General features: G+C 47.0%; 3 protein-coding genes and 4 non-coding genes across 8 annotated transcripts; 6 read left to right on the top strand and 1 right to left on the bottom strand.

The window, feature by feature from the left end:
- Positions 1-1,867: 1,867 nt before the first annotated feature.
- ccdc171 (coiled-coil domain containing 171) lies at positions 1,868-13,015 on the bottom strand. Its single transcript, XM_076085053.1, has 23 exons — positions 12,897-13,015; positions 12,447-12,705; positions 12,172-12,301; positions 11,921-12,090; positions 11,034-11,180; positions 10,812-10,904; positions 10,218-10,378; positions 9,934-10,072; positions 9,773-9,848; positions 9,489-9,691; positions 9,171-9,395; positions 8,765-8,956; positions 5,839-6,006; positions 4,904-5,405; positions 4,686-4,808; positions 4,425-4,594; positions 4,133-4,276; positions 3,881-4,060; positions 3,576-3,721; positions 2,997-3,051; positions 2,723-2,854; positions 2,458-2,610; positions 1,868-2,229 (listed from the first exon to the last, which is right to left on the bottom strand). Exons 2-23 carry the CDS (start codon positions 12,681-12,683, stop codon positions 2,047-2,049), a joined length of 3,729 nt encoding a protein of 1,242 aa, XP_075941168.1. The 5' UTR covers positions 12,684-12,705; positions 12,897-13,015; the 3' UTR covers positions 1,868-2,046.
- Positions 6,071-6,142, top strand: trnag-ucc (transfer RNA glycine (anticodon UCC)). Its single transcript has one exon. It is a non-coding gene; the product is annotated as a tRNA-Gly (tRNA).
- Positions 7,382-7,453, top strand: trnag-ucc (transfer RNA glycine (anticodon UCC)). Its single transcript has one exon. It is a non-coding gene; the product is annotated as a tRNA-Gly (tRNA).
- Positions 8,319-8,390, top strand: trnag-ucc (transfer RNA glycine (anticodon UCC)). The gene has a single exon. It is a non-coding gene; the product is annotated as a tRNA-Gly (tRNA).
- trnag-ucc (transfer RNA glycine (anticodon UCC)) lies at positions 11,389-11,460 on the top strand. The gene has a single exon. It is a non-coding gene; the product is annotated as a tRNA-Gly (tRNA).
- Positions 13,016-14,723: 1,708 nt separating the features above from the next.
- wdr55 (WD repeat domain 55) lies at positions 14,724-17,608 on the top strand. The gene is made up of 4 exons (XM_076085063.1): positions 14,724-15,310; positions 15,722-15,828; positions 16,127-16,396; positions 16,796-17,608. The coding sequence occupies exons 1-4, from the start codon at positions 14,756-14,758 to the stop codon at positions 17,124-17,126; spliced, it is 1,263 nt and encodes a 420-aa protein (XP_075941178.1). The 5' UTR covers positions 14,724-14,755; the 3' UTR covers positions 17,127-17,608.
- Positions 17,609-18,130: 522 nt separating this feature from the next.
- On the top strand, positions 18,131-25,856 carry psip1b (PC4 and SFRS1 interacting protein 1b). 2 transcript variants are annotated; one of them, XM_076085060.1, is made up of 11 exons: positions 18,131-18,275; positions 18,550-18,648; positions 18,807-18,871; positions 18,979-19,114; positions 19,268-19,609; positions 19,760-19,808; positions 21,454-22,616; positions 22,999-23,102; positions 23,176-24,145; positions 24,312-24,669; positions 24,849-25,856. In XM_076085060.1, exons 2-11 carry the CDS (start codon positions 18,580-18,582, stop codon positions 24,866-24,868), a joined length of 3,276 nt encoding a protein of 1,091 aa, XP_075941175.1. In that variant the 5' UTR covers positions 18,131-18,275; positions 18,550-18,579; the 3' UTR covers positions 24,869-25,856. The 2 variants fall into 2 exon arrangements, with proteins under 2 accessions (XP_075941175.1, XP_075941176.1); XM_076085061.1 differs by having other exon boundaries at positions 18,155-18,259.
- Positions 25,857-25,943: the final 87 nt, after the last annotated feature.

The raw sequence follows: 25,943 nt of genomic DNA, 5'->3' as shown, positions 1-25,943 counted from the left end.
GTGTGTGTGTGCGTGTGTGTGTGTGTGTGTGTGTGTGCGTGTGTGTGTGTGTGTGTGTGCGTGTGTGTGTGTGTGTGTGTGCGTGTGTGTGTGTGCGTGTGTGTGTGTGTATGTGTGTGTGTGTGTGTGTGTGTGTGTTGTCGCAGGTACAACTAGGACAGGACTCGCTCTCATGAAAAGTTTCTGAATATTCATCAACAGATAAAAACAGGACGCTGACAGTTTTTTTAACGAATTCCTTTTGTACTTTTTTTAAAATTCTTTTTCGAATGAGATTCAACTTGGAAAACGAGGTTTTCTCTCCTCCTCCTCCTCCTCTTCATCATCATCATCATCATCACAGCTCTGATATTCAATGAGACTATAATCCCGTTATAATTTCAGGATTAAAGTCAGTTGAGATGGAACAAAGTGTTTGAACCTCAGATTAAAGTTTATTTTACGTTTTAGTCAAATGTTCGTCCAGAAGACCAGATGTGACTTCTTTACTCCACTACTGTGTACCTCTGAGAGTAGGAAGTACAATATGTACCTCTGAGTATCGTACAATATGAAGTACAATATGTACCTCTGAGATGTAGTACAGTAAAAAGTACAATATTTAGATGGAGAGTAATAGTATAAGGTATATGTGTATATGTGGTAAATAAAGAAGAGAACTTGATGTGAGCGTCGTTTTGAACTCAGCCTCAGTGAACGTCTCGTCTCGAGCTCCTCTTTGTTTCGGGATTATCTTTAATTCATCCTCGTCGCCGGATGTTTAAACCTCAGCGAGATGATCGGGAATTAAGAGTTAATCTGTGGACGAACTCCGACCGCAGCGCCGGACGTCCAAACGGTTCAATACAGCCGTCACTGTCCTGTCTGTGATGCTAAGCTAAACTAGCCGCTCCATTGAAAAGGCAGTGACAGGGGAGTCAACAGAGCTTTAGTGGCTCCCACTGTCACCGGCAGTCAGCCCGGCTACTGTTAACGCACACTATATACGTGCATACAGTATATGTATATATATATACACACATATATATATATATATATATATATATATATATATATATATATATATATATGTGGTAATGTAGGGATTACTGTCGTTGGGTGCAAAGTGACACTAAAGTGTTTTCAAGTCAAATAAAACTTGAGTTTCTTTCATTGTGACGAGTTTAAAAAGTGTGAAGTGAAGAAAACGACAAACATCTCCAGAGAAGAGGATCCTGTTCAGCTGAATCAGCACAACTCAGTGTGTGTGTGTGTGTGTGTGTGTGTGTGTGTGTGTGTGTGTGTGTGTGTGTGTGTGACAGAAGATTAAGTCGCTTTGTAAAAGACGTCACACACACACACACACACACACACACACACACACACACACACACACACACACAGAGCCTGAGGGTGTGTGAGCGTAAGGACGCTTTTTTTCCGTTGACACATTAATAGAAATCCACACAGAGGCAGAAAGACACACACACACACACACACACACACACACACACACACACACACTGCCTGAGGACACACACACACACACACAGACACACACAGAGTCGTGGTGCCGATTCAGCAGTTAAATAAAATGTTTGTCGTGTTTCTTCTTCTTCTGGTTGTAAACTTTTCTCTCTCACACATGAAGACGCTCTGACTCAGTGTTCAGTTTATTAGGAACCCCACTGGAGCCACGCTCACTGAGAGTAAAGCTGTAATAAAAAAAAAGCTTTAATAGTATTTAATACTGCCGTTTACTCGTGTTATTATTATGATTATTGTTCTTCTTCAGAGTAAGAGTCGTCGTCGTCATTAAGGATGATATGTTCCGTTAATCATGTCGACGTTTTATTAAAGGAGCAGAAGACACCAAGAGGAAGATTGTGGACATTATTCTTTATTTAAAAACAAAACACACATTTGGTCAAAGTTTACAAGGTAAATATTTTACAGGAAACCAGCTGCACACACACACACACACACACACACACACACACACACACACTAACACACAGTCTCTCACACACACACACTGACAGAGACAGACACACACACACACACCATCTATCTTCGTCCTCCTCTGCTCTTCCTCACGGCTTTCCTCTTAAAGGGTTTGGAGAGGGGAAGCTGCGGGGCGGGGTTTAACTGAGAGGGGGCGGGGCTTAAACTGACTGGCAGGTCCTTCGACAAATCAGGTTGAGGGGCTTCAACGTCAGCGGCTGGATATGTTTCAGGAAACTCAGCCACCTGAAACACAGTGAAAATGATTGGTTTGTTTATTTATTATTATTTATTTTATTACTATTTTATAATATCAAGTTACAAGGCTTTTTATTTGCCTTGTACGACAAATCAAATAAAATAAATAAAATAAATAAAATAAATAAAATAAATAAAATAAATAAAATAAATAAAATAAATAAAATAAATAAAATAAATAAAATAAATAAAATAAATAAAATAAACGAGTCTCACGGGGACGTAGGCGAGGTTGTCCCGGAGACAGGCGTCCTGCAGCTCGCCGCGCAGCGCGGTCACATGACCTCGGTAGGCGGAGACTTCCTGCTCCAGCCAATCGATCCTGGAGCTGCAGGTGAGACAGAGCTGAGAGACGGAGGAGAGGAGACTCTGCAGAGAGACGGAGGGAAGAACGGAGAGTGGATCAATTAATCAATTAATTATTGAACGTATGGACGGATGAGAATCAGCAGGATAAGCAGTAATATGTTGGTTTATAAACCTGGCACGCTGCCACCTCAGGAGCTCCCATGATGCTCTCTGTTCCACTCAGCTCCAGGTGTTCCCTGGGTAACGGCAGGGGGCGGGGCGGAGCTGACGGGGAGCGACGTGATTGGACGAGACTCTCTCTGACCTGAAGACCATACAGCATGTTACCAGATGTGGAAATCTGTGTGTTGTGTGTTTTTCTATACATACATACATGTATCTACACACACACACACACACACACACACACACACACACACACACATTTATACATCATGTGTCTTCACCTCCTTGTAACTCGTCTCTGCAGCCTTCATGTTGCTGATCAGATAATCTTTACGTCTATTAAAGAAGAGAAATATAATAAAATAAAGAACACATGATATTACGACAGGAGTGAAGTACGACAGGGGTGAGGGGAGTGAGGTACGACAGGTGTGAGGTACGACAGGGGTGAGGTACGACAGGTGTGAGGTACGACAGGAGTGAGGTACGACAGGAGTGAGGTACGACAGGTGTGAGGTACGACAGGAGTGAGGTACGACAGGATTGAGGTACGACAGGATTGAGGTATGACAGGTGTGAGGGGAGTGAGGTACGACAGGTGTGAGGTACGACAGGTGTGAGGGGCGTGAGGTACGACAGGTGTGAGGTACGACAGGTGTGAGGTACGACAGGAGTGAGGTAAGACAGGAGTGAGGTACGACAAGTGTGAGGTACGACAGGAGTGAGGTACGACAGGATTGAGGTACGACAGGATTGAGGTACGACAGGTGTGAGGGGAGTGAGGTACGACAGGTGTGAGGTACGACAGGTGTGAGGGGAGTGAGGTACGACAGGAGTGAGGTATGACAGGTGTGTGTTACCTGGCGGCGTCCCTCAGCTCGTCCTCGACTCGCTGCAGTCTCTCCTCCAGCTGCCTCCTCTCCCTCTGAACCCCCGACAGGTGCTTACCCAGAATCCTCAGCGAGCGCTCCTTCCGACTCACCTCCTGCCGCACCTCCGACAGAGACTAGAGAGAGAGAGGTGTTAGTTAGCATATTACCTGGGGTCATACTACAACATGTGACAGTGTGGGCTTTCAGTCAGGGACTTCAACAAGAGGACAAGAGGTCCATTCACCTGCTGTGACAGGTAAATGTAGATTTAAATAAAGCATTTTAAACAGAACCTGTGAGGTGTGGCTCAGTGTGCGCTGTGTGTCCGCCTGCTGGTCGGTGTGTGTGCTGACTTTGAGCTGCAGTGTGTGAAGCTGCTCGCTCTGTTCCTGAATGAGCGACTGGGCTTCCTGTTCCCTGCTCAGCGCCTGACGGAGCTCCACACACACACTGTGGAACCGCTGTACTGGGACCTGCACACACACACGCAAAGAGTCAGGAGTGTGTGTTCGTCAGACAGTACAGGTGTGTGTGACGAGCCTCACCGTTCTGCAGGTGTCTTTTCTCTCCTTCCGCAGTCCTCTCTTCAGATTGGCCACCTCCAGCCTCAGGCTCCGCCTCTCCACCTCGGCCGAGTGCAGCCGTTGGCTGAAGAGCAGGAAGTGCTGCTGGAGGGTGGAAACCAGGGTCTGATGGGAGGTCAGAGGTCAGCTGGTGAGGATCAACACACTGACTGAAACATTAAGGTCCACTGTAAGATATATTAATAAATACTAAAATATGAAATAGTCAGAGGCTACACACTGAAGTGTGTGTGTGTGTGTGTGTGTGTGAGACCTTCATGTTTGGCCGTGGAGGCGTCCGTCTGCTCAGCCCGAGTCTCAGCCGGCCGCTCAGCGTGTCCTCGTCTGACAGACCAGACGGCGCGTCCGATTGGTCGAGAAGGCGGTCCAGGAGGCGGGACAAAGCGGAGCGAGCTGCTGACGTCACGTCTGGAGGGGCGGAGCCTAGAGGAGTCAGAAGAGATATAACATCTGTACAACCACACATGCATTTATGAATATATAATATGTGTGTACGTGTGGTTGTGCGTGTTACCTGTGTGTGCTAGCGCCCCCTGCAGGTCGGCCATGGAGGACAGAATGATGGAGGAGAGTCCTCTAGAGCGGAGCCAGCGAGCACACGCCCCTTTACCACCTTCATCACCATCATCATCTTTAACTGAAACAAACAAAACCGCTATGAAAACTATTTTCTGCAGAAGCAGAAGAAGAAGAAGAAGAAGAAGAAGAAGAAGAAGGAGAAGTGACGCCCACCTGAGCTCCGCCCACCTGAGCTCCGCCCACCTTGACCCCACTCTGTTGCCGTGGCGGCTCCTCCACAGACTCCCTCCCCCGTCTCCAGCCTAAACAACACCGTCGTCTGTTGGGTCAGAGCGCTCCACCTCCTCACAGCCAGCACCGCGCACACGCTTCTCCTCCACCGCCTCACCGCCACCATCGTCTTCCTCCTCTTCTTCCTCTCCTCCCCCTCCTCTTCATCCTCATCTTCCTCCCCTCCCAGAGCTCCGGCCAGCCTCCTCACCTCCTCCTCCAGCGCCTCCCTCTCCGCCAGCCGCCGGCGCAGCAGCGCCTTCTGCTCACAGAGCGCCCGGAGGCGGCGGCGGGCGTGAGTCAGGGCGCCGGCCAGCAGGGCGCACGCCGACAGGAGGGAGGCCGACTCACCGCGGCACGCCGTGAGGTCGGAGGTCAGCGAGGAGCAGCGGAACTCCAGGGAGGAGGTGCGGTCACGGAGGGAGTCGCACCGAGAGCGACACAGCTGAGGGAAAAGAGAACCAATTTAGAACCAGTGCGGCATCATGATGGTGGGAGGAGCCACTGGTTGTTTTAAAATTCCCCATTTTCACCAGTTTGATTCAACGAAGAATAAGAAGAAGAAGAAGAGAAAGGAGAAAATTAAGAGGAAGGAGTAGAAGAAGAAGGAGATCTAATAGTGTTGCTGTATTTAACTTTGTTAAACTTGTTCTACTCTTGAACAACAGAATGTTTCCTCTTTTCTTTCCTCCCTTCATGAGGAAGACGACCAGAGGGACAGTCGACCGGAGTCTTCCTCCTTCATCTTCACTGCTGACTCAGCACTAAAGCAGAAGACTGAGTGCAGATCAGATCTATGAAAGAATGGAAACAGCTGAGGGACCTGTGTGTGTGTGTGTGTGTGTGTGTGTGTGTTAGTGTGTGTGTGTGTGTGTTACCTGCAGCTCCTCCTGCAGCAGGCTCACAGTGTGTGTGTGACGGCTGCTCCACGCCTCCTCCCTCCTCCTCACGCTCTCCTCCACACGAGACAACACACACTCATGACTGCGCTGCAGCTCACGCACACACACACTCTTCTTGTCACACACACTCTGCAGCTGGGCGATCTACAGAGAGAGAGAGAGAGAGAGGGAGGGAATGATTCACAGAGATCCAGATGTGCAGACGTGAGCGTTGGTGGTATAGTGGTTAGCATAGCTGCCTTCCAAGCAGTTGACCCGGGTTCGATTCCCGGCCAACGCAGTCCTTTTAGACTCTGCTCCGTCTCAGAAGGAGGTTTTCCTCTAAACTGATGTTTGAACTATAATCACAGACTTCTTCACTCTGAGGTTTACTAGAGCAAGACACTGATGACATCATGCAACAGTCTGTCTGTGAGAAGTGGACGTAGTCGTCGTGTCAACACTTCTTTTCTTTGTGAAATGATGTTTAGAAGCCTTGAGTTCTCATCTTGTTACTTCTGTTAGAAACTCAACTTAACGTTCCCTCTGCATGGAACTCATCCTCAGTATGAGGAGCTGCTGTGAAGGACGGGAGGAGCCGGGAATCGAACCTCCAACCTCGTGGTCAAAGGACACCACACACTCTACTGACTGAGTATTTATTGAGGAACATAACAACTGAGGCCACGTCCACACGACTACGCTTCCATTTGAAAATGGTTGTTTTGCTAGATTTACACTGAGCGTCCACACTACGCCGGAGCTTTAGAGCACCGAGGATGGAGGAGTTTGAAAACGATGACGTAGACACCCGCGTCCACTGCTTGATTAGTTGTTAGCAGTCACGGCGTGTCCTTCCCTGATTGGTCACGCCCCTATCACATGAGCCTTTCCCGGAAAATCACAAACAACAACATTGATTACCGATGGACTACCAGGTTAATTTAACATGGAGAACTGATTACAGGTGCTGCTGACCGTGTTGTCTTTACTAGCAGCTGTTGTTCAGTTAAAGTCTGCTTTATTACGGAGGAAGCAGCTGTTAGTGGAGCGATTAGAGAGCGGAGTTATCAGACCTACGTCTAAAGTCACGGTTAGCAATTTTGAGGAGAACGATGAACACAAAACGGAGGATTTCCTGTCCTTATTTATGCTTATTTTCTTCTGCTCATCTATTGTGAAGTCCACACATTAACTGTAAAAGAACAAAGCAGTAAATGCTCTCCAGTAGGACAGACTTCAGCCTCCAGCAGAGCTACGAGTGAGAACAGACGAGGAACGAGTGAGAGACGTGTGTTCACCTCATTTATGGATCATAATCTAGTAAAGTATTATGTGTGAGTGTTAATATTAATGTAAATATGATGTGTGAAAGATAAAGACCCACAGCGCTGTAACTACGTCTGAAATATAAAACTTTCCAGGAAATGTGTCTGTTTGAGTTTATAGAGAAGATTTTAACAGAGAGAGAGAGAGAGAGAGAGAGAAGGAGTGGAACAGAGAGGAACCGAATCACAGAGATCCAGATGTGCAGACGTGAGCGTTGGTGGTATAGTGGTTAGCATAGCTGCCTTCCAAGCAGTTGACCCGGGTTCGATTCCCGGCCAACGCAGTCCTTTTAGACTCTGCTCCGTCTCAGAAGGAGGTTTTCCCTCTAAACTGATGTTTGAACTATAATCACAGACTTCTTCACTCTGAGGTTTACTAGAGCAAGACACTGATGACATCATGCAACAGTCTGTATGTGAGAAGTGGACGTAGTCGTCGTGTCAACACTTCTTTTCTTTGTGAAATGATGTTTAGAAGCCTTGAGTTCTCATCTTGTTACTTCTGTTAGAAACTCAACTTAACGTTCCCTCTGCATGGAACTCATCCTCAGTATGAGGAGCTGCTGTGAAGGACGGGAGGAGCCGGGAATCGAACCTCCAACCTCGTGGTCAAAGGACACCACACGCTCTACTCACTGAGTGTTTATTGAGGAACATAACAACTGAGGCCACGTCCACACGACTACGCTTCCATTTGAAAATGTTTGTTTTGCTACATTTACACTGAGCGTCCACACTACGCCGGAGCTTTAGAGCACCGAGGATGGAGGAGTTTGAAAACTGTGACGTAGACACCCGCGTCCACTGCTTGATTAGTTGTTAGCAGTCACGACGTGTCCTTCCTTGAGAGACAGAGAGAGAAAGAGGAAGAAAGAGAGGGCAGAGAGAGAGAGAAAGGGAGGGAGAGAAAAAGAGGGGAGAGAGACAGAGACAGAGACTGGACGTTGAAAACGATGCTCAAACGTCTTGTGGACGGAGTAGTAGTGTGGATGTTGCCAGAGAGAGAGAGGAAGGGAGGAAGAGAGGGAGACAGGGAGGGGGCAAAAGAGAGGGGGAGAGAGACAGATAGACAGAGAGAGAGAGAGAGAGAGAGAGAAGGAGTGGAACAGAGAGGAACTGAATCACAGAGATCCAGATGTGCAGACGTGAGCGTTGGTGGTATAGTGGTTAGCATAGCTGCCTTCCAAGCAGTTGACCCGGGTTCGATTCCCGGCCAACGCAGTCCTTTTAGACTCTGCTCCGTCTCAGAAGGAGGTTTTCCTCTAAACTGATGTTTGAACTATAATCACAGACTTCTTCACTCTGAGGTTTACTAGAGCAAGACACTGATGACATCATGCAACAGTCTGTCTGTGAGAAGTGGACGTAGTCGTCGTGTCAACACTTCTTTTCTTTGTGAAATGATGTTTAGAAGCCTTGAGTTCTCATCTTGTTACTTCTGTTAGAAACTCAACTTAACGTTCCCTCTGCATGGAACTCATCCTCAGTATGAGGAGCTGCTGTGAAGGACGGGAGGAGCCGGGAATCGAACCGCCGACCTCGTGGTCAAAGGACACCACACGCTCTACTCACTGAGTGTTTATTGAGGAACATACCTGGACGATGACTGCGTGTCTCACCTTGTCGTCGGCCCTGCGGAGGTCAGAGGTCAGCTGGTCCACCTGCTCCGTGATGACGTCACACAGCTCCTTCCAGGTGAAATCTCCCAGGATGCTCTGGGGTTGATTCAGGAGGACGCAGCCGGCCAGGAGGCGCTGGTAGACGAGGTAGAGGAAGGACAGACGGGCCTGAGACACACACACACACACACACACACACACACACACACACACACACACAGACAGTCAGAGGTCGTTTAATAGGTTTTCTCAGTATCACACAGTTTAATTAAATGTTCCAACGACATAATGATGTTACACTGATCTGAGAACAACAACACACTGAGAGGACAAGAGGGACAGACAGGGAGAGAGAGACAGTTTAATATGTGTATATCTTCACCTTTGACTCTTTCTGGTAGTGGTCAGTTATCTTCTGGACCTCTGACCTCCTCTCCTCCTTCTCTTTCTCCCTCTCCTCCTTCTCTTTCTCCCTCTCTATCTCCCTCTCCTCCTTCTCTCTCTCCAGCTCGGCCTTCAGACCTCTGCTCAGCGTGGACCAATCAGATCCCTCGTGGCGGAGGCGTGTCACCTCCTCCTCCAGAGTGATGGAGGCCTGCTGAGACTGCTGGAGAGGACAGACAGACAAAGAGTCTCATAAAAACCTCCTCCTCCTCCTCCTCCTCCTCCTCCTCCTCCTGCTCTGGGATCAGACGTTTACCTCCACCTGTCGGCTCTGATCTGAGGTCAGCCGTTGTAGAGTCTGGTTTTCCTCGTGCAGCCGCTCTGCTGCCAGCAGCAGATCCTGGACCTGTTGGTCCCTGGTCTCCAGTCTGAGCCGCTCGGTACGGAGCGTCGTCTTCAGCAGCTGCAGCACAGCAGAGGGACTACGTATCCCATCATCCTTTGCAGGAGGACTAGTGCCTGCACACACACACACATGAGTTACCTCATGAGATGGCTACAGGTGTGTGTGTGTGTGTGTATGTGTCTGTGTGTGTGTACCTGTGGTGTTGTGTAGTTGCAGTGTGTCTCTCAGGTGTTTCAAGCATTCCTCTGCGTCCCCCCGTCTCTGAGTTTCCTGAACACAGAAGAAGAAATTTAACCACAAAAATAAAAAAAAAACACTCCCACTGTGTGTGTGTGTGTGTGTGTGTGTGTGTCACCTGCTCCAGCAGTGTGTGTGTGTTGGCGTGCCGTCTCTTCTCCTCCTCCAGCCTCTCTGTGAGGTCAGAGGTCATTGTCCTCTCCGTCTGCAAGGCAACGCTCAGGTCGGACTTGCACTGCTCGTACTCCTTCTGGAGCCTGAACACACACACACACACACACACGCACACACGCACACACGCACACGCACACACAGGTGTATTTTTGGCGATTGTTGACAGATCCCACTGTGAATGTTGTATTCATGTGTTTGTTGTTTCCTACGTCAGTGAAGGCGTCTCACCTCTCCCTCTCCCTCTCGGTGTCTCCTCTCCTCTCTCTCTCCAGACCCAGCCTCCTCTCCTCCTCCCTCAGCTGAGCCCTGAGGAGCTCCAGGCCGCGCTGCGCCTCCTGCTGGACGGACCGCTGCGCTGCCAGAGCCGCCTCCAGGTCCCGCCCCCTTAGCTGCTGGGTCACATGACACATGTCACATGACACGCAGAGAAAGGTAACAAATAATTTTCATGTTAAGACTCAAACAACACGATTGTCCGTCTGTGTGTGTGTGTGTGTGTGTGTGTGTATGTATGTGTGTGTGTGAGTGTGTATGTATGTGTGTGTGTGTGTGTGTGTGTGTGTGTGTGTGTGTGTATGTATGTGTGTGTATGTATGTGTGTGTGTGTGTGTGTGTATGTATGTGTGTGTGTATATGTGTGTGTGTATATGTGTGTATGTGTGTGTGTGTGTATGTATGTGTGTGTGTGTGTGTGTGTGTGTATGTGTGTGTGTGTGTGTGTGTGTATGTGTGTGTATGTATGTGTGTGTGTATGTATGTGTGTGTGTATGTATGTGTATGTATGTGTGTGTGTGTGTGTGTGTGTGTGTGTGTGTGTCTTACCTGGACGATCTCAGAGTTGAACTTAGACTCCAGGTGAGCTGCTCGCTCCGCCTCCACGCTCACCTCCAGAGACTTCACCCTTTGATCCAACACCTGGAGACAGAAACAGAGAAAAACACACAGCTGGATTTATTCACCTCTGTGTCCTCATTTCCTCTCCTCTCTTTACCTCCTTCTCTCTCCCCTCTTCTCCTTCTCTCTCCCCTCCTCTCCTCTCCTCACCTCCTTCTCTCTCCTGCTCCTCTCCTCTCTCTCCGTCAGGTACTTCAGTTCTCCTGCTCGTCGTCTGTTGGCCTCGGCCTCCTCGTCTCTCTCCTTCTGCACCTCCACCATCCTCCTCTGTGACTCCTCCAGAGCCTCCTCTTGGTCCTGGAGGACAAACAAACTCCTTCAATACAACTTTATTCACTGTACTTAGTTTAGTAAGAGACAGAGAGAGATAGAGGCAGGAAGAGAGAGAGAGAGAGAGAGAGAGAGAGAGAGAGAGAGAGAGAGAGAGAGAGAGAGAGAGAGAGAGAGAGAGAGAGAGAGAGAGAGAGAGAAAATCAATCACAGAGATCCAGATGTGCAGATGTGAGCGTTGGTGGTATAGTGGTTAGCATAGCTGCCTTCCAAGCAGTTGACCCGGGTTCGATTCCCGGCCAACGCAGTCCTTTTAGACTCTGCTCCGTCTCAGAAGGAGGTTTTCCTCTAAACTGATGTTTGAACTATAATCACAGACTTCTTCACTCTGAGGTTTACTAGAGCAAGACACTGATGACATCATGCAACAGTCTGTCTGTGAGAAGTGGACGTAGTCGTCGTGTCAACACTTCTTTTCTTTGTGAAATGATGTTTAGAAGCCTTGAGTTCTCATCTTGTTACTTCTGTTAGAAACTCAACTTAACGTTCCCTCTGCATGGAACTCATCCTCAGTATGAGGAGCTGCTGTGAAGGACGGGAGGAGCCGGGAATCGAACCTCCAACCTTGTGGTCAAACGACACTCCGCTGTAGCCCATAAACGCCCCTTTGTCATAATAAACAAAGTGTGTGTGTGTGTGTGTGTGTGTGTGTGTGTGTGTGTGTGTGTGTGTGTGTGTGTGTGTGTGTGTGTGTGTGTGTGTGTGACCTGCAGCAGTAGGTGCAGTCGCTGGTTTTCTGAGCTGAGGCTGTGAATCAGTCCGTCACGCTCCTCCACTTCCTGCTGCAATGCATGCTGGTCCTCGTCCCGGGCCTGCCGGGTGATGTCCAGAGCTTTCTGCAGCTCCTGGACTTCCTGCTGGAGCTCTGCTGCCCGCTCTATAAACACACAAACACACACACATCTTACTCTGCATCTGTCCCTCACGGGTCTCAGAGGGTGCGTTTGATTCTACGTACCTGTGAGCTCGGAGGCCCGGGTGGAGTCTCTCTGGCTCAGAGTCAGCTGGTACTGAAGCTCCACCCGCTGAGCTTCTCCTCGCTCCACCGAGGACCTGAGGCGGGTCAGCTGGGTCTGGAGCCGGGTCACCTGAGGAGAGACAGGTACTGTACTACATCTCAGAGGTACAGAGTGTACTTTATACTGTACTACATCTCAGAGGTACATATCAGAGGTACTACATCTCAGCGGTATATATATATATATATATATATATATATATGTGTTCTCTCACCTCCTGGTTGTGGCTGGTCGTCAGCTCCAGTCTGTCTTTCTCCAGCTGATGGACTCTCCTCCTCAGCCTCCCCGACCGGTCGCCTCCTTCTGACGCCGCCCTCCTGCTCCTCCCCTCCCTCTCCCCCCTCCGATCTCCTCCTCCGTCTCTTCTGTCCCTCCTTCGTCCCTTCTTCTCTCTCTCCTCATCTTCCTCTCTACTTCCTGTCTCTCCTGTCTGCTTCTCCTTCTGTTGCATGGTGGTGATGACGTCTTTTAACCTGGGAGAGAGAGAGAGAGAGAGACAAAGAGAGACAAGAGACAGAGAGAGAGACAGAGAGAGACAAGAGACAGAGAGAGAGACAGACAAGAGAGAGAGAGAGAGAGAGAGAGAGGCAGACAGACAGAGACATGTGTGTGTAATAATTGTAGTAATAGTAATAATTGTAGTACTAGTAAAGTCACTGTGTACTTCTCTATCTCCTCCTCGGAGCTCCTGGAGGAGGTGACCCTGGCTCTCTGCTGGATCCCCCGAGGCTCCGCTCCATCGTCCCCCCTCTCCGCGGCTCTCTGCCCGCTCTCCCCGGCTCTCTCCGCTCCATCGTCCCCCCTCTCCGCGGCTCTCTGCCCGCTCTCCCCGGCTCTCTCCGCTCCATCGTCCCCCCTCTCCCCGGCTCTCTCCGCGGCTCTCTGCCCGCTCTCCCCGGCTCTTCTCCGGTCGGTCTGTCGTCTCCTCCGCTCCGCTGGTTCCGTCTGCATCGCTCCTCCGCCGGGATGACTTTAACAACCCTGAGGGCGTGTTTCAGCTCCATCATCACGGACAGACAACATACTCTCTGAGGCCGGTTGCTTAGCTGATGTTTTGGTGCCAATAGACGCGCTCAACCCGTGAAAACCGACCTCCGTTCACTAATCTATCTATTACATATTCACCATAACATCACCAGAGTTACGTAACGTTTACAACAAGAAGTGAGACGGTTTACAAATCAACCGGATCTACTTTACAATTCGGCATCAGTGAAAAATACCAAAGATGGCGGATTTTCTCATAATTTTAAGTTGTATTAAATGTTTCTGTCAACAACAAACAGCTGAGATTTCACATTTAAAGTGCTAATTTAAACATTTAAACGTTTTGGTGGATCTACTATAAGCCGAACTAAAAAGGAGGCCGTGGCGTTTCAAGAAACGTTATAACTATGTTTATAACTTCTCTATAAGCTTGTTTGTCAACAATTTAATCTTAAATTCTATCATTTAGTGAATGGAGTTACGTTTCCATGGCTCACACAACACAAACAAAGACCCGTTTAACGGTTAATATTCTAAACTCACATTTTATTATAATTATAATTAAGTAGGAGGAAGTCTACACTACACATCTTATTCATAACATTAATAAGAAAAGCCTAAAACAGCTCGTAGTGAACTGTTAGAAACACTTACAGCGACATTAGTCCAGAAACCGTTTGAATCTGACGCCATCTTTAGCGTCTGTTCGTCATATCCGCATTCACTCCCGATTGGCTGGATGACCGGCCAATGGCGACCGCCCATTTCACCACGTCACATATTTATGTATTTATTTTAGGTAATTATGAGCTTAATTATAAAAATACGTATGGATTTAAAAAACCTCAAATATAAAATATTTTGTGGAATTATCTTTTATATAAAAACTCTAAATTTACAAATAAAATAAGAAATAAAAATCAAATTAAATAAGATTATTGGTTGATATATTTGGAAATGTAAGGCATCAAGTACACAAGTATTTATATTATGAGCACTCATCAGTTTAAAATTATTTTACATGTTCTATGTGTGCATAAAGGGGGCTACAGCTGCATTTCATTGTGCAGTCCTGCTATTGTATAACAATAAAGCTGACATAATGGTAATAACGATGATGATGATAATAATAATAAAGATTGGTAACAATGTAAATTGTCAATTCAGTCATTAAAGAGTGAGTTTTTTTGTACAATACAATCAGAAACAGGTTTATTGACAAGTACAGTATAAGGAGTGTGCCTTGGTGTTGACAATAAACACAGTATGATAAAAAAAAGATTTAAAAAAGAACAGTAAAAGCCAAAAAAAATAATTAAAAAAAACATTACAATAATATTTCTAAAATATCTTCAATATATATGTGTTTTTAAAACAAAGAGTTGTACAGTATTTATTAATGTATTAATTGCCAGTGTTTTATTGCGACATTATAATTGCAGTATTGTAACGTGCCGTAGAGGGCAGTGTGATCTGCTTTCACTGGTGACGCTACCATTTAATTCAGCGTAGAAGAAGAAAGAAAAGCAAAACAACATGGCGGCGCCCGCAGAACACGTTGAACCCGAATCAACAGAGACAGACCCTCCAGAAACGGACAAAACAGAAGAAACAAAGACCACCAGAGACCCAGACACCTCAGACTCGGAGCCTGCAGACCAGGACCCAGACCCGGATCCTGATGAGGATGAGGACGAGGACGAGCCGCCCGAGCCGAAGATCCGAGACACCCCGGAGGACATCCGGCTGGAGGCGATCGCCAACACGGTGGCCCTCCACCCGAGCCGGGACATCCTGGTGTGCGGGGACGTGGACGGGGACATCTACGCCTACTCGTACTCGTGCACGGAGGGCGAGAACCGGGAGCTGTGGTCCTCCGGGCACCACATGAAGTCCTGCCGCCAGGTGCGCTTCTCCGAGGACGGGCTGAAGCTCTACAGCGTCTCCAGGGACAAGGCCGTCCACATGCTGGACGCGGAGCGGGGACAGCTGGTGACGAGGATCCGGGGGGCCCACGGGGCCCCCATCAACAGTCTGCTGCTGGTGGACGAGAACATCCTGGCGACCGGAGACGACGGGGGAACCCTGAAGGTCCGAAACCTTTGACTGGTCTTAATGGTCCAGTCTCATAGCTATGGAAGCCCATTACTGCCAGTAAAAGAACACAAATAAGATGAAAACAGAATTATTATGAGATAAAATTTCATAATTATGAGATAAAATATAATGAGATGAGTTGAAATTATGTTTTTTGTGCTTCCAATCAGACATGTTCATGCCTGGTTTCTTATTGATAGAAGATGGTCTGTCGTGGTCTCTTGATGGTCTCAGCTCGTCTTGGTGTTTAACTGTATAAAATACTCTCTAGTAGTATTGTGTTTGTCTCAGCGGGTCTTTAAATACAGTCAATGAGTCATGATTCAAACTGACTTGCGGTGTTTTTAGCAAACGTTTTATCCCCAAAATGTAACTTTTTGTTGATTTGTTGTTGTCTTTGTGAAGGTGTGGGATATGAGGAAGGGGACGGACATCATGGATCTGAAACAGCACGAGGATTACATCAGTGACATCGCCGTGGACCAGGCCAAGAGGATCCTCCTCACTACCAGGTGGTTCTCACCTCACGACCGCGGCGGATCAAATCCAACCAACGCCGTCAATTTATCAGATGTTTCTGATGAAATATCACAGTTTCAAGCTTAGATTCGGATGCTTTTTGTGACCGAAACGTTCGTCTCACATGATGTGTTCAAGGACAGTCGTATAACAATAATGACGTGTTTTCAGCTTCTGGCTGTGATGAACGGTGTAGTTTTGGCGACTGTTTAACGAAAACATTCTTTCGGGTTTTATGGTTCGGAGGGTTAACCGGGGGTCTCTGATTTGATCTGCTGAAACCTCCCACAGCGGCGACGGCACCATGGGCGTCTTCAACATCAAGAGGCGGCGGTTCGAGCTGCTGTCGGAGTGCCAGAGCGGCGACCTGACCTCGGTGGCGCTGATGAAGCGGGGCAAGAAGGTGGTCTGCGGCTCCAGCGAGGGGACCATCTACATCTTCAACTGGAACGGCTTCGGGGCCACCAGCGACCGCTTCGCCATCAAGGCCGAGTCGGTGGAGTGCATCGCCCCCATCACCGACAGCATCGTGTGCACCGCCTCCATGGACGGGTACATCCGGTGAGTAGTCTGACTTCATCCATGGGGGTCTACTAAGAGTCCACGTTGGTGGTTTTGTTGTCCAAGCTGGTTTGACGAGGGTCTAAGAGGATCCTTTAATGGTCCAAAATGGTCTTCTGATGGTCTGAGCTGGTCTTTAGGTGGATCAAGCTGGTATTTGAATGGTCCAGGCGGATGTTTTGGTATTCTACTCTGGTTTCTAAATGCTCTAAAATGGTCCAAACTGGTCTTCCGATGGTCTAACCTGGTCTTTAAATGGATCGAAGTGGTCTAGACCACACTGGTCTATTGGTCCAAGCTGATGTTTTGATGTCTAAGATGCTGTAAAGTGGTCCCTAATGATCTTTCGGTGGTCTAAATTACAAGTTACTAACATGTTGTAATGTGTCCTTCCATCAGAGCCGTCAACCTCTTTCCCAACCGGGTCCTCGGCTGCATCGGGCAGCACGTCGGCGAACCCATCGAGGAGCTCGCCAAGTCCTGGGACACCCGCTTCCTGGCCAGCAGCGCCCACGACCAGCTCATCAAGTTCTGGGACATTTCCAGTTTGCCCGGCACCACCGTCAACGAGTACCGCAAGAGGAAGAAGAAGGACGGACGCATGAAGTCCCTGTCCAAGAAAGCCCACGGGGAAAACGACTTCTTCTCGGGACTCGTAGAGGAGACGGAGAAGAAGGAAGACGTGGAGGAAGAGGAAGAGGAGGAAGACAGCGATAGCGGTAGCGATTAAAAAAGGAGTGGATCAACATCTCGGCTGTTTGTCGGATTACGTGCCTCATAACGTTCCTACTGTGGACGAGAAACACGGGAATGTTGGGACATATTTATGTTTCCTCACAAACATAAATATGTGAAGTGATGAAGAGCGAATGTCCCAGAAGATCTTCATCCTCACTGACTGTTGATGCTCCAGATATCAGAACGAATGACACTAAAATAAAGTCGTAACTGAAGCGGTAGGGCATCGGAAAAAAGACAAATGTGTCCATAACATAAAGTCATAATTTAAATTACAATGTTGTTTTTCTTTATTTATGTACAGCTGCTTGTGTTTGGAAAACATTCACAAATTGTCAAATGAAAACTCTTCAAATCCAGAGGAGAGTAGTATTTTTTTGGGGGTATTTGTACCAAAAGTACCTCTTAGTCTGCTGGGTAAGTTTGTGGAAAAATGTATTTGTATTTACATTAAAAAAAGTGTTTTTTTTTGTATACATTTGTGCAACTTGCTTTAATTATCACTACATCATAGTTTTGTCAATGACAAAATCAAAAATATTTGATTTTGTCATTGAAGCTGTTTTGACAAAAACGAGTAAATAGATGATCTGAAGTTACCTCTCATCTAGTGAGGAAAGAGCCTGAAGACGTTCACATCAGGGAGTACAAAGTATACAATAAATACACACCGTTATACATCATAGTTATTGTCGTTTTCATGGTAACGTGACATGTTGCAGCAAAGTGCTGTCCCGTTCATATTTCCACCTTCTCAAGCCCTCAGTTTAACTTGAATAAAAAGTAAAACAATGTGAAGTAACAACTGTCTGGACGATTATTAAAAAGAAACATTTCAATGAAGTAATTTTAAAAAGCAGAGTACTTAAATAAATGTACTTATTTACATATATAATCGGATAGGGCGCTAAATGTAATTCATTTTAGTATTTTTTGCGTTCTGAACCCCCCCCCCCCCCCGCGTTAATGGTACAGTCCCAACGGCAGGCGGGAAAAGCGCCGCACCTCACGTCACGTGACGCGCGCTGATCGCATCAACATGGCGGCGGAGAGTGGGCAGCTCGTAGCTTAGTAACAAGAAGCCTTTCCGTTAGACCGACGCGTTTATCTCGCGGATCCACTTCGGTACGTTTCTTTTTCGGTAAGTACGAATCCCGCTGTCCCGTTAAAACATTTTAAAAAAGAGAAGAAGAAGAACGCAGACCTCCGGAGGGTTTGTTTTGACGACTAGCTAGCTTAAAGTTAGCATTAGCGCTAGCACGCCTCGTATTTGTAAACAGTGAACACGCTGTTTAAAGGAGAGTACTGAGTTTAGAGAACAGTTACTTTAAATATGAAGTCGAGGCTGTTGTACTTTACTTCATGAGTTAAAGTATTTAATGTAAAGTCTACATGAAGTCTCTGTTCTCCTTCAGGTTGTTTCTCTGAGATCTGAAGCAGCAGAGATGGAGCAGAACAAGCAGGGAGACCTGGTGTTCGCCAAGATGAAGGGGTTCCCTTACTGGCCTGCTAGGGTGAGACACACACACACACACACACACACACACACTGTCTGTCTGTCTGTCTGTCTCTGTCTCTCACACACACACACACTGTGACAGTTAACATATAATAATAATAATAATAATAATAATAATATATAATATCTATAATAACGTCTCTGTTTGTTCAGATCTGTAAGTCTGACACTGGAACCAAGAAGCGAGTCCCGGTCTACTTCTTCGGGACCCATCAGATGTACGTACACACAGTCCCCCCCCCACCCCCACCCCCACCCCGTTGGTGACACCGCCATGTTGCTTATTTAACTTCCCTTCTCCCCCCCCCCCCCCCTCCCCCTGCAGAGGTTCGGTCCTCGTGGAGAACGTTGTTCCCTTCGTCGGTAACAAGATGAAGTACGGCAGCGGCGTCCGCGGCAAAGGCTTCTCAGAGGGCATGTGGGAGATCCAGAACACGCCGGGAGTCGGGAGTAAACTCAGAGTGAGTCCTCCTCTGATGCTGTGACGCTGAGCTGTCACGTTTATGGCATTGTTTACGTTTGTTTTATGTTTCTTTTTTGTGTTTTGTTTTATAATTAATAAACCGATTTTCTTTGTGTTTAATTAACCTTTTTCTGTTCTGTTGTGTCCTCAGATACCAGCACAGACCAACACGCAAACCCCATCTAGAACTACACCTGCTAAACCGACTTCTGCCCCTAAAACTACACCTGCTAAACCGACTTCTGCCCCTAAAACTACACCTGCTAAACCGACTTCTTCTGATAAACCCTGTCCCGGTAAACCGGCTGCCGGTAGAACCCGAGTCACGAGTAAACAGGAAACAGCTGCTGTGGCTAAAACTCCAACGAGAGCTTCGCTGAGATCTGCTCCGCAGAAAACGACCGACTCCAAACCGACTTCAGACGAGACTTGTGTCACCACGAGGAGGAGCAGAAGATCAGCTGCTGGAGGGAGGAGTGAGGAAGAGAAGGAGGTGAGAGAGACTTTCATTGTTTTATCTGTTTGGATACTTATGAGTAAAAAAACTGTGTGAAGGAGGTCGAGATTCAAACGAGGCTCAGAATAAAATGTGAACTAACGAGTTCTCTGACCGACCGTTTTCATGTTTTCTGTGTTCTTTCAGGTTGATGCCGAGCAGCAAAAGGAGACGACACCTGCTGTGACCTCTCCAGGTAGATAACACACACACACACACACCTATAGACATAGACATACACACACACACACCTATATACATAGACACACACACACCTATAGACACACACAGTAACACACACCTATAGACATAGACACACACCTATAGACATAGACACACACACAGTAACACACACCTATAGACATAGACACACACACAGTAACACACACCTATAGACATAGACACACACACAGTAACACACACCTATAGATATAGACACACACCTATAGACATAGACACACACACAGTAACACACACCTATAGACATAAACATACACAGTAACACACACACACACACACCTATAGACATAGACACACACACAGTAACACACACCTATAGATATAGACACACACAGTAACACACACCTATAGACACACAGTAACACACACACACACACACACCTATAGACATAGACACACACAGTAACACACACAGTAACACACACCTATAGACACACACAGTAACACACACACACACACACCTATAGACATAGACACGCACACACACACACACCTATAGACATAGACACACACACACACACCTATAGACATAGACACACACACACACACCTATAGACATAGACACACACACACACACCTATAGACATAGACACACACACACACACACCTATAGACATAGACACACACACACACACCTATAGACATAGACACACACACACACACCTATAGACATAGACACACACACACACACACACCTATAGACATAGACACACACACACACACCTATAGACATAGACACACACACACACACCTATAGACATAGACACACACACACACACCTATAGACATAGACACACACACACACACCTATAGACATAGACACACACACACACACACCTATAGACATAGACACACACACACACACACCTATAGACATACACACACACACACACCTATAGACATAGACACACACACACACACCTATAGACATAGACACACACACACACACCTATAGACATAGACACACACACACACACCTATAGACATAGACACACACACACACACCTATAGACATAGACACACACACACACACACACCTATAGACATAGACACGCACACACACACACACCTATAGACATAGACACACACACACACACCTATAGACATAGACACACACACACACACACACCTATAGACATAGACACGCACACACACACACACCTATAGACATAGACACACACACACACACCTATAGACATAGACACACACACACACACCTATAGACATAGACACACACACACACACCTATAGACATAGACACACACACACACACCTATAGACATAGACACACACACACACACCTATAGACATAGACACACACACACACACCTATAGACATAGACACACACACACACACACCTATAGACATAGACACGCACACACACACACACCTATAGACATAGACACGCACACACACACACACCTATAGACATAGACACACACACACACACCTATAGACATAGACACACACACACACACCTATAGACATAGACACACACACACACACCTATAGACACACAGTAACACACACACTGTTAATCAATCATCTTCAGGATCAATTCTATCGAGAGAGTTAAATCTCTCCGGTGTTTGTTTTTCAGTGAGTAAGAAGCCGAAGTCTGCCCCGACACAAATGTCGAAGAACGAGGGAGGACGGAGAGACGAGGAGGAAGAGAAGGAGGTAAAGAAGGAGGAAGAGGAGTCATCAGAGAGCCAAGGAGTCAAGAGGAAGAGGGACGAGAAGGACGAAGAGAAGGAAACAAATCAGGACGACGGTGAAGGAAAGAAAGAGGAGAAGCAGGATGAAGGTGAGGAGGGAAAGAAAGAAGAGAGGAAGACATCAGAGGGAAGAGTGATGAAGACGAGGAGGGCAGAGAAGGAGGACGAGGCGAAGACGGAACAAGGTGGCAGCGAAGGAAAGAAGGAGGAGAGGAGAGAGACGAGGTCGGACAGGAAAGGAGCAAAAGAGGAGGAGAAACAGACGCAGGACGAAGGTGTGGAGGGAGGAAGAGGAGCAAAGACAAAAGAGAAGGAGGAAGAGGAGAAGTCATCAGAGAGCCAAGGAGTCAAGAGGAAGAGGGAAGAGAAGGAAACGAATCAGGACAACAGGAAAGGAAAGGAAGAGGAGGAGAAACCGAAGAAGACAATGCCGGATGAAGGTGTGGAGGGAAAGAAAGAAGAGAGGAAAACATCAGAGGGAAGGGTGATGAAGACGAGGAGAGCAGAGAAGGAGGACGAGGGGAAGACGGAACAAGGTGGCAGCAAAGGAAAGGAGGATAGGACGAGGAGAGAGACGAGGTCGGAGAGCGAGGGAAGAAAAAGAACGAGAGAAAAGGAAGAGCTGAAAACTGAGAGCAAAGAGAAGGAGGTGCAGGAGGAAGAGGTGATGAAGAAGACGGAGGAGGAGAAAAGTGGAGGCAGCAAAGGGACGAGGACGAGGAGAGGGGAGGAAGAGAAGAAGACGAAGCCGGAAGAAGGTGAGGAAAAGAAAGAAGAGAGGAAGACATCAGAGGGAAGAGTGATGAAGACGAGGAGAGCAGAGAAGGAGGACGAGGGGAAGACGGCGCGAGGTAGCAGCGAAGGAAAGAAGGAGGAGAAGAGGACGAGGAGAGAGATGAAGGAGGAAGAAGAGGTGATGAAGAAGGAGGAGAAAAGTGGAGGCAGCAAAGGGACGAAGACGAGGAGAGCAGAGGAAGAGAAGAAGGATGCAGGAGATGAAGGAAAGGAAGAAGAGGAGAAGGGAGGCGGCGCTGTGGACGAGGAGGTGAAGATGTTTTTCAGTCTTTATTCTGGTTTCTGAGAACAACAGAAAGGTTTATTCAATAAACAGAACTTATAAAAGAAACGTAAACTATTTTATCAAGTAAAACGTGAATAATCTGCAGACTAGAGCTCCATCAATGTCTCACATCATCAACTGAAAAACATTTTTCATGATCAATGAGGTTCATGAAACAGACGTAAACGATGTCGGAATAAAGAAAACATCTAAAGTCCCAAAGATATGAAACTTTAAAATCCTCTCTGCCTCCAGATTCAGACAAAGACAAACGGTACTTTCTGCTTCCTGTGTTCGGAAGCATTCATGTAGAATACCTGCTGTTTGTGCAATAATCCAAACATTGATATGATCTGTGTTTGAGCAGCGACAGCGCCGCCTGGCTGCCAAGAGGGAAAGTCTGCTGAAGTCTCTGAGAGGTCTGCTGAAGGCCGGGAGAGGAGCGAAGAGGACGACGAAGAGGAGCTCCCAGTAAGAAACAAACACACTCATCATGTTTTTATTAAAGCGTGAAAGGAGGTTTTACATGTTTTATTGTCAACAGGAAAGAAGCAGCGAAGAAGAACCTGGAGGTTAAAAAGAGGAGGAGTCACACGGTGCCAGAGAAGAAGAGTTTGATCAGCAGGAAGTCCGTCGGCAAGAAAGAAACAACGGAGGTGAAACAGAAAGGAGGTGCTGAAAAAGAAGAGAAGAAGAAGAAGGAGGAGCCGGACAAGAAGCCCGGCGCGACGAAAGTTACGGATGACGTGAAGACGAAAGAAAAGGAGAAGACTGAGGACAAGACGAAGAAGGACGAGGAGAAGAAGGACGAGGAGAAGAAGGACGAGAGGAAAATCATCGGGAAGATCGTGAAGGCGACGTCTGGAGGAGGAACGAAGGTCCAGGTGAAGACCATCATGGGAGGAGCGGTGATGGCAGCAGCACCGTCGGTAGAAGAGAAGAAGAAGAAAGAAGAGAAGACGACAAGCAGAGAGGAAAAGTTAGAAGATAAGAAGAAGAGTTTAGGAAAGAGAGAGAAGAGATCTGAGGACAGAAAGTCGACGGACGACAGGAAAGACAAGAACGTAACGGAGGTAGAGAAAAAAGGTAAAAAGGAAAACGAGACGATGAAAAAGAAGAAGGAAGAGGAGCTGAAAGCGCCTGCGAAATCACAAGAGAAGAAGAAGGAAAGCGAGGTGGGAAAACTGAGCGAACAGAAGAGGGAGAAGAAGAGCAGCAAAACCACAGAAGAAGAAGAACCAACGAAGGGCGCGGAGTCGGAGCAGAAGTGCACAGAAGACGAGGCGAAAACGCAGAAGAAGAAAAGCGAGAAAACGGCGACGACGGAGGGAGAAGATGAGTCCAGAGCGGGTGAGGAGACGAGGAGCGCAGAAGAAGAAGAAGAAGACGGCACAACGCAGAGCGGCTCGTCGGGCGGAGAGAAGAAGAAGAAGAGTTCCACCATGACACTGACGGACTCCACGCTGCACCGGATCCACGGAGACATCCGGATCTCTCTGAAGACCGACAACCCCGTAAGACTCAAGTTCACTCGCTTTAGTTTTCATATAAACGCATGTTCGTGTGACTTCTACATCTTAACTGACAAAAATATACAATGATGGCAATAAGAGTAAAGGGAATAAATAAAGTAAAATATCAGAGATCAGAGACTAGAGAACGTCTCTCTTTGTGTTTCAGGACATCAGGAAGTGTCTGCTGGCGTTGGACCAGCTCAGCATGGTCTACGTGACGTGTAAACACGTCCAGAGACACAGCGAGCTCGTCTCCACGCTCAGGAAGCTACGCTACTACCGAGCTAACCAGGCCATCATGGACAAGGCGGCCATGTTGTACAGCCGCTTCAAAAACGCCTTCCTGGTGGGGGAGGGGGAGGAGGTGGTGAGCGCTGCCTTCCTGCGTTCTTTACTGCAGGAGAAGGAGAGGGAGGAGGCTCAGCGGGTGGAGAAGCTGAGGGGGGAGGAGCCTGTGGAGGAAGGGAAGGAGACGAGGAGGAGCGGTGACGGAGGAGAGGACGAGGAGGCGAAAACGGAAATCTGTGAGTAAATTCATGTGAATGTAGTAAGAATACGGATCCTTTTTGTTTTGTTATAGCATAAAAGGACTATATACACTTAATAAAACAATGTTTTCCTTCTATAATAATGCTGATTTGCAGGTTGTTATTGTTCTTTTGTTTATTGTTTGTGTTGTCCCCCCCCCTCCTCTCTCTCACAGCTCCAGTGGACTGTCCCTGAAGAATCTGTATTTTTGAAGCAGCCTGGACTGAACCAACTCTAATCTGAGGAAACACCCCTCCCCCCACCACATGGACAACGACCTCTTCCACTCACACACACCTGTACATTACCTGATTATTTATTACCTGTTGTAAATGAAAGGATGTCGATATCTGAGTAGGAGTTAACATGTTCGGATGGATTTTCACACCTGAGCAGCTACATCTTGTTAGCATTAGTTTAATTAATAGTGACGTTACTATTAATATACATTAATAACTACATTCACCTGAGCATTAAGACCTTTGTTTTTAACTTTTACCCTCACCTGTCTCTTTAAGCTCACCTGAACCATCTATACCTTCAAGAAGCCGGCGTAGCCTTAACCTGCCTCTAACTGTTCATGAGGAGCGGGTACATGGTCCTTCAGTCATCTTTTCAAATAGTACAGTAACAGTACTTAAGGGGACATCTGGTCCTCACATGGTCCTTCAGTCATCTTTTCAAATAGTACAGTAACAGTACTTAAGGGGACATCTGGTCCTCACAAGGTCATGTAAAAATCTGGTCAAACTCACTCTTATTTCATCACTACGTCATCTGCAAATATTTAAAACCTTCCACCTGTGTTGGTTCAGGGAGAACAGGATGTGACGGGGCTGATGGGAAATGTAGTTTTAATTTAAAAGTGTGCTTTCTTTTTTTAATTTAATGTTTGATTAAAGGACATTTAACCGGCTTTAAATCTTCACATTTTAGCATTAAGTGGATCCGTTGAAGGTTGACGCTCACGCCTCGGTTGCCGGGCAGGATTCGGAGGTGCCTTGCTCAACGCACTGCAGCAGTGACCTCATGAAGAACTGCTTTTATAGAACTTTGTACAGCAAGATGTTTTATTCAGTATTTTTATTGTGACGTTTTTTGTTGTTTCTTGTGTGCAGTCGTTTACTCTGTAAGAACATTTATGATCATGAGAATTAGTGAATAATTAAAGAATCACAAATCATTTCATTTTGTCTTCCAGTCTCAAGTAGTACAGTCAAAAGTACATTATGTACCTCTGAGATGTAGTACAGTCAAAAGTACATTATGT

Source organism: Anarhichas minor, unplaced genomic scaffold (genome assembly GCF_050575085.1).
Source record: "Anarhichas minor isolate MPS153535 unplaced genomic scaffold, ASM5057508v1 ptg000137l, whole genome shotgun sequence".
Taxonomy (NCBI): Eukaryota; Metazoa; Chordata; class Actinopteri; order Perciformes; family Anarhichadidae; genus Anarhichas; species Anarhichas minor.
The sequence above is the reverse complement of the archived record's forward strand: the minus strand, read 5'-3'. Positions and strand labels throughout refer to the sequence as shown.